This window comes from Epinephelus lanceolatus, chromosome 10, assembly GCF_041903045.1.
Source record: "Epinephelus lanceolatus isolate andai-2023 chromosome 10, ASM4190304v1, whole genome shotgun sequence".
Classification (NCBI taxonomy): Eukaryota; Metazoa; Chordata; class Actinopteri; order Perciformes; family Serranidae; genus Epinephelus; species Epinephelus lanceolatus.
Window position 1 is genome coordinate 21,947,553 of NC_135743.1, and position 7,782 is coordinate 21,955,334.

The following is a 7,782-nucleotide window of genomic DNA, read 5'->3' on the forward strand; positions in this document are numbered from 1 at the left end:
TAAACGATGGTAATGATAATAATATCTGAATATTTGTGTTACAACACTTTGAGTTACAAGTGTTTTGTCAGCTGTCAGAAAACACATGCACATATTCAGCATGTGGGGTATTAATGACAGAATTAAAGAAAACATTTGTTTTATTTTTTAATTCATTTAATTTGGCAGTATATCTGTGTAGCATCAGGTCCACCTTTTTAACAAGAGGAATTAAGAGCTAAAACACACTTTGTGCTTGACAGGGTCACGTAATGTGTCACTGTTCCAAAGTTAAGTTTTGTGGGTTGTGTTTCCTGCCAGAGGAAACTGTTTCGGAAATAAAGGTTGAGAATGTCAAAAGTGGGGCGTTTTATCTATGTGTCGTTTCTGCGTTTCTTTTCCTTGGGTGATTTTTCTTGAACTTCAGTGTTCTTAGGGCCAAATATTCATAATTATAGCTAGAAGGCCTTTTATTGTTTGTGATACATGGCGAAGGAGATCTCTATATCAAAAGTGGCCTTTATTATCAAAAACAATTACAAAGACCATACTGCAAAAATAATCCTAATTCCTTTTTAGGTCGACCTTACAGAATGCATCACAGACATATTAGTAAAAATACAGTTGCCATCACAAGTGACCTTTCGCTAAGTCCCGCTCCTGGACGCAGACTGGCCAGTCATAAAGCGGCATCTGGCCAACTCAGACCAGGGTCCACCAACAACACAGCTGTGCTCCATTGACTCTAATGCACTCATTTCAGATTTCCTTCATTTTCAGGCTGGTTTTGTGGATTTGGAGCTAAATGTTGTGCCTGGGGCACATCGTGTATTAATGATACTCGTTACCTGGAGAGGTTGGAAACAGATATACGTTTCTTCCCTGTTCCAAAACCAAAATCAGACCCTGAAAAGTGTAGGGTTAGCTAGCTAGCTACTGAAGATATAGCCTACTGAATGTATACACATGCTGCTTTTGCTTTTTAATGATTATAACAGTGGGAAATAAAGACTGACCCTGCTATACAGGAACCAGTGAAGGGAAGCAGGGAAACTATGCTGATATTGAACCACCTGTGTGTCATCACATTGTGCGCAAATGAACATCATTTGACTTTTTCCAGAGATCCCTAACCCTTCTGGCGGGGGAGGTTTGGGTGCTGGCAGCGGCACGGGACGAAGCCAAACACTGTTCATCTGCACACACTGTGATGACACACAGCTGGTTCAATATCAGCAAAGTTTCCCTTTATATTCATTGTCTTCTGTGGTGATCAGCAGTGATGTGGTGGTTCACTTTTACACTGTGATCTGTAGCCTATAGTTCGGCTTTAGCTTTTTAACCTGTTGTTGCTGCTGAGTCAGTTTGACATCCTGGATATATCCTTCAAACACAGGCTGTCGACCTCTCTGTCTGCTTCTCTCTGGAATCACTGTTTCAGTTTTCCAAAAATATGATAATATTTATCAGGGAGTGCAGTTAGTTACAGTGTGGGCTCCATGCTTACTGTGACAGCTTGTTGGACCATCACAAAGGGACGGGGCTTAGTGAAAGGTCAATTGGGTGTCATGAATTGAAAATTATTGTATAATTCTAAATTTAAGTTAAAATTATATTCAAATAACACAAAAAAATGTTGTATATATATATATAAATGATGACACATGTTGAATGGAAGTATGGACTTGCTGTCTTCTCCTTCACTCAGGGGAAGCTGACACTTGTTAGCTCAGAGGTTAGACAATCACATCATACTCTGGTGATGGGTCTGTTTTCTTCAGTGACATGTACGTTCTGTCCTCTTGGTTTGGTTTCACCTTTTTTCTTGTGATCCTTTGGAGAGAATAAAGAGAGACACCTGATGTCAAAGTCTCTACTGCATTAACAGAGCCTTCAGAGCTTAAAATGATGAAGCAGTAACATACCAAAGGAACATCAAGAGGATTATGCAGAGGACATTCACAATGAGAGATACAACAGCGACGACAGTCCAGAGAAGCACTGCACACGGTCCATGTTCATCTGCTATTAGAGATGAGGAAATGTAGGTTGTATAACTGTTCAAGTGTTATTTTAATGTCTTTTGATGTAATTATTCAAGAATATACAAATAATAGCCGACAGTGGGGTTTGTGTTGGAGCTGATGGACAATGTTCCTTTCACACCAACACACAGTTTGTTCTCAGTACATTCTTATTGATATCACTGATTGCTGATGTGTGTGTGTGTGTGTGTGTGTGTGTGTTCACCTTCTCGCCTCTCTGAAGTCACGATGATGAGGTTTGCCTTTGCTTCCCCAACTTCACTGCTGCTCACACACTCAACAGCAGTGTTGCTGTGTTCTTTTACAGTTAGGGTGAGGGTGCTGTTGACTCTGTGGTTTGACACAGTGGTCGTAACAGAGTACTCTGCTTGGTTCTTCAACAGCGGCCATTTGATTGTGGGTAAAGGAAACCCCTCACTGATACACACACAAGTCAAGACCACCGACTGAAGCTCACACTTAGAGCTATTTAGGATTTTTGGATACACTGTGGACACACACAGTTATAAGATCAGAGATTTTTACAAAGTATGTACTACATCAATATTTCTCACTTTAAGTCAGTTCAACCATTTGAGTATCCACACAGAATCCTGTATCATCTTTCATTATCTGGTCTTTATCAGGGCTCATACATGTGTCCCCCTCCATCTAATGAATTTTACTGAATGAAACTAAGGGAAGAATCAGATCTTGACTGAAGTTATTTTAAGTTATTGGTGGAAAAATTTAGATCATGGGAAGTTACAGATTTGTCGCCCACTGTTTTGACTGTGATTAAACAGGCTACTTATGGAGCTACATTAGGGTCAAATGTTTTGTACTTGAAAAAATAAAATTTGAAACTGAAAATTCATGTGTTGATCTTGAATTTTGAAAAATACAACAATGTATTCAAAATAAAAATAAGTGTATGAAACGTTTTTTTCAGGTTAAATATAATTTTGATTCATTTTGTTAACGCTTTTGAATGAATAATTTATTTTCACTTTTCACTTCCATATCTATTTTAACATTTGAGGTCTTTTTTTCAGTTGCATGTTTTATCTTTTCAGATTCAAATCTTATTTTTTCACTTTCAGATCTTTTTTTCACTTTCAGATCTTTTTTTTTCTTTTCAGTTTCAAATCTGTTTTTTGAGTTTCAGACCCTGATGTGGCGTGGGCGGCGTGGCATCAACTGAGAAGGGTGTGGAATGATGAGTGACAGTGCCTTCAGGGAACGTAGGAACTAAAAAAATTCTGACTCAACACTTATATAGCCTACACCATATTCATGTGACTGGCAGTGTAGAAATTGATGCCAGTGACAAACTTCCATTTAGAAATCTGTTTTAGACAGTACTGAGCACCAATTGCGGTATAAGAGCGATAAATTATGCCAGATTTTGCAGTTCAACAGCCACATTTTAAGTGCTGATATGTCCGATTTCCACATAGTACTGTGAACGCAGCGAACTGTCCGTTTTGCTTGGATGATGGCGTCCGGTCGGTCCATACGTCCAGCACACAGGTGAGAAATGTTAACTAAGCTTTGGGAAATCATAACAAGTATTAAGGGGTCGTTTTTGTGACAACATACATTTTCACAGCTCCATAGTCACGGCCCCTGTTGATGCTTCCACATCCAGACGTGTCCCCTGGATGAAACCTTTGAGCTTGGGGAAAAGGAAACAATCCTAAAACACCTCCGTACTCACCTGGTGCCACAAAAATCACCTGAGCCAGGTCAGGTGAGTAGGGAGGTGTTTAAGGATTGTTTCCTTTTCCCCAAGCTCAAAGGTTTCATCCAGGGGACACGTTTACTGGACGAGGAAGCATCAACAGGGCCGTGATGATGGAGCTGTGGACAATCACACTTTCCAGCTCTGACAAATTCGCCACTTAAAAGACGTCACAAAAAAAGTATGTTGTCACAAAAACGACCCCTTAATACTTGTTATGATTTCCCAAAACTTAGTTAACATTTCTCACCTGTGTGCTGGACGTATGGGCTCCAGCAGATTGACCCGACCGACCGGATGCCATCATCGCAAGCAAAACGGACAGTACGCTGCGTTCACAGTGCTATGTGGAAATCGGACATATCAGCACTTAAAATGTGGCTGTTGAACTGCAAAATCTGGCATAATTTATCGCTCTTATACCGCAATTGGTGCTCAGTACTGTCTAAAACAGATTTCTAAATGGAAGTTTGTCACTGGCATCAATTTCTACACTGCCAGTCACATGAATATGGTGTAGGCTATATAAGTGTTGAGTCAGAATTTTTTTAGTTCCTACGTTCCCTGAAGGCACTGTCACTCATGATTCCACGCCCCTCTCAGTTGATGCCACGCCGCCCACGCCACATCAGGGTCAAAAGTCTGAAACTCAAAAAACAGATTTGAAACTGAAAAAAGAAAAGATCTGAAAGTGAAAAAAAGATTTGAAAGTGAAAAAATAAGATTTGAAACTGTAAAAAAATAAGATCTGAATCTGAAAAGATAAAACGTGCAAATGAAAAAAATAAGACCTCAAATGTTAAAATACATATGGAAGTGAAAAGTGAAAATAAATTATTCATTCAAAAGAATTACCAAAGTAAATTATATTTAACCTGAAAAAACGTTTCATACACTTATTTTTGTTTTGAATACAATGTTGTATTTTTCAAAATTCAAGATCAACACATGAATTTTCAGTTTCAAATTTTATTTTTTTCAAGTACAAAACATTTGACCCTAATGTAGCTCCACAGCTACTGACCCAGTCCAGGAACAACGTGTTCGGGAGGAAAAGGCCACAGATGTTTTAAGAAAAACAGATCACACTGTAGAAAATGTTAACGTTTAACGCATCCTGAAAACTTCTTTCCAGCTCAATGTTGAAGCTGCAAAATTTCTCAGAACACTTTTGTATTTTTTTGCAAGATAAAAGGTAGATGTGAATGGATAAAGTGCAGCATGCACATTACTCACAGGTCACGTTCAGAGTCACCATCTCCTCTGTTGTGATGTTGTTTGTGAAGCTGACCTTACAGGTGATATCAGTGCCATGGTGTTCGGCTAAAAGGTTAAAGGTCAAAGTTGAGCTGTGTCTCTGAGTGACAGCAGTCAGATCCTCAGTCTTGAAAGCAGTGATGTTTCCTGTGGTGCGAGAGTCCGTCTCTCCTGCTCCTCCCCACATCCAGGTGATTTCAGGGTCAGATCCAGAGCAGAGACCAGGAGCAGTGCAGGTCAGTGTGGTCTGCTGTCCCTCTGTCAGAGGAGGAATCATCACTGTGGGCCTCTGGGTCAGACCTAATAGGAGAACAGTCCATGAGTGGAATCAGGTGAGCAGCTTGACAGTTATAATTCACTTGAACATGGGCCAAAATTATCAGATACTTTCTTAAACACTGGTGGAGTAAGTAGGAGTTTATCAGGAACTGCTGCAGTTCCTCTGGTTGCCATGAGAGGTCAACACATGCAAAACATTACTTCATGCTCCATTGAGAATATAAATTCACCAAATACACTGTTGCAGTTTATAGGCACAACAATAAACATCTTCACTGAATATATTTGTTGTAGCTCTTTGTACCTTTAACAGAGACTCTTGCTCTTGTATAGAATGTATATCCAACTTCCCTCCCATTCAGGAAACCATTTACTCTCAGTTGATATGATCCAGAGTCAAACTCAGTGAGGTCATTGACGATGATGCTGCAGTTCCCCTGATTCACATCAGGCTCCAACAGTGACACTCGTCCTTTGAACCCAGACTGAACTTCGTTATTTCTGTTGGTGTTAAATATAATGTCTGAATCATCACATAGTTCATATGCTTCACATTTGTACCAAACTATATGTTGGGCTATAAAGCCATATCCAGTGGTGAAAAGACACGGTATCACAACACAGAGTCCGGCCTCTGCTGTTATTTCTCCTTTACTAAGAGTGATACAGTATCCTCTGTCACAGAATGGTCTTCTCCAATCTACACCTGTTAATAAAGACAATGAAAGAATATTAGAATATTTAAATTTTGACTGTGATATGTGATAAACTATAAAGAACGGCTTCTACTATGACTGTTTTTGTTAACTGCTTTTGTCAGCAGCATTGAACAGATAACACAGTATTATATCAGTATTTAACATGATTCTTCTTCCAGAATACACTTGATAAATAAATAGCCATTAAAAAAAAAATAAAAATCTAATGTTTAACAAGAAAGATGCATACCTGTGTCAGCATTGCTTCTCACAGAGAAAAGCAGAGTTGCCCAGATGAGAACAAACATCCTGATTCGATGAGTGAGACAGACACTCCCTCTGACACAAACTCTTCCATTCAGAGGCACAAACACTTTATACAAAAAGGGTAAGTAAAGTGAAAACAGGAAGTTAAGGTGATGAAACTGGTTTGATTTTACAGATTTTGATACATCTATAATGAAATAAACTCAAGGATCCCTCAGCCTATAGCTCTAAAGCTGCATGTTTGTATGTATCAATTTGTTCTAAAGTGACGTTATTCAGATTACATGTACATGGTCTCAGTTTGTCATGAAGAGATGGAGGGGTTGGCGGCTGGCATGGCAGAGCAAGAAGGCTGCTAAGATGCAGACCACTGTTTAAGACTAACAAACAACAAAACCAGTTGTTTTTTAGCAAGATATCAGCAGCGTTTTCAGCTGCAGTTGTATCAGAAAAAGCTGGGATTTGAAGCCCAAACATGATATTTTCCTGACCATGACCAAGTATTTTTTGTGCCTAAAGATAAAATATGTTAATAACAGAATATATACAGTTTCAGTGTATCCGCTACATAATAACAAGCAAATGTTACATATCTGTGGTTTGCAGAAACAATACCAATATATTTTCTGGCAATTGGATTGAGCTTTTTCCAGAGCTTTTGACTGTGTTCTACAGTGTGTGTGGCTGCCACTTTAAGCAGGTATCCTGATATTACTTGAAGCACAAGTTGCTGTATGAATAAACTTCACTGCAATTACCTTCAACAGCAACACTGATATATTGTTGAAATATTTTTTGGGGAAGAATGAATTAATAAAAAAGGCATTTAAAAGATAGAAGTTGTGTTTTACCTCCTTGTGCCCTGTTCTCTCCTCTCCACAGTGACCTCTGAGAGTTAATGTTTCTCTCTCCTTCTCCTTTTCTGCTTTTTTATGTCTGTGTTCTTCACATCATCTGTGTGAAACTGTTAAAAACAGGAAGTATATGTGTAATTTAAAAAAAATAATTGAGAAAGCCAAGTTCGTCATTTAGTGACTCAGTTTGTTTTAAGGAATTGGGTAATTTTTATGCGAGATTACAGTGTCTTTCATTAATTTTTCTTTCCTGTTCTACAGTTCACTGTAAAGCTGAACGCATACTCTAGTCTGCACACTGTAGTGTGATCTGTATATCTACACCATCAGTTCTGTCAAAAATGAGAAAAACTGTTTATTAGGCGGTTGGATCATTTCATTGAAAAGTGTCATTTACTCTCAGACAGTCAATACAGGTTTAGAGCAAGTAGGTCGACATCAATGGTATTAATGGTGTTAACAGAGGAAATTACTGGTTGTGCTGATAACAAGAACTATGTAGGAGTTTTTATAGGTTTAAAAGACGCACTGGACACCATAAACAATGACATGCTACTCAAAAAACTGGAAAGATATGGTGTAAGAGGAGTGGCGTTGGGTTGGGTAAAAAGCTACATGGGACACAGGCAGCAGTTTGAGCAAATGGGTGATGACATATCATCATAACTGTTGGGGTCCCA

General features: G+C 38.8%; 1 protein-coding gene across 2 annotated transcripts; it reads right to left on the reverse strand.

Annotated features, from left to right (window-relative positions):
- Positions 1–370: 370 nt before the first annotated feature.
- LOC117266026 (sialic acid-binding Ig-like lectin 14) lies at positions 371–7,223 on the reverse strand. Of its 2 annotated transcripts, none has more exons than XM_078171762.1 (7): positions 7,100–7,223; positions 6,232–6,354; positions 5,588–5,989; positions 4,984–5,304; positions 2,230–2,511; positions 1,905–2,001; positions 371–1,812 (listed from the first exon to the last, which is right to left on the reverse strand). In XM_078171762.1, exons 2-7 carry the CDS (start codon positions 6,287–6,289, stop codon positions 1,716–1,718), a joined length of 1,257 nt encoding a protein of 418 aa, XP_078027888.1. In that variant the 5' UTR covers positions 6,290–6,354; positions 7,100–7,223; the 3' UTR covers positions 371–1,715. The 2 variants fall into 2 exon arrangements, with proteins under 2 accessions (XP_078027888.1, XP_033496841.2); XM_033640950.2 differs by having other exon boundaries at positions 1,905–2,004.
- Positions 7,224–7,782: the final 559 nt, after the last annotated feature.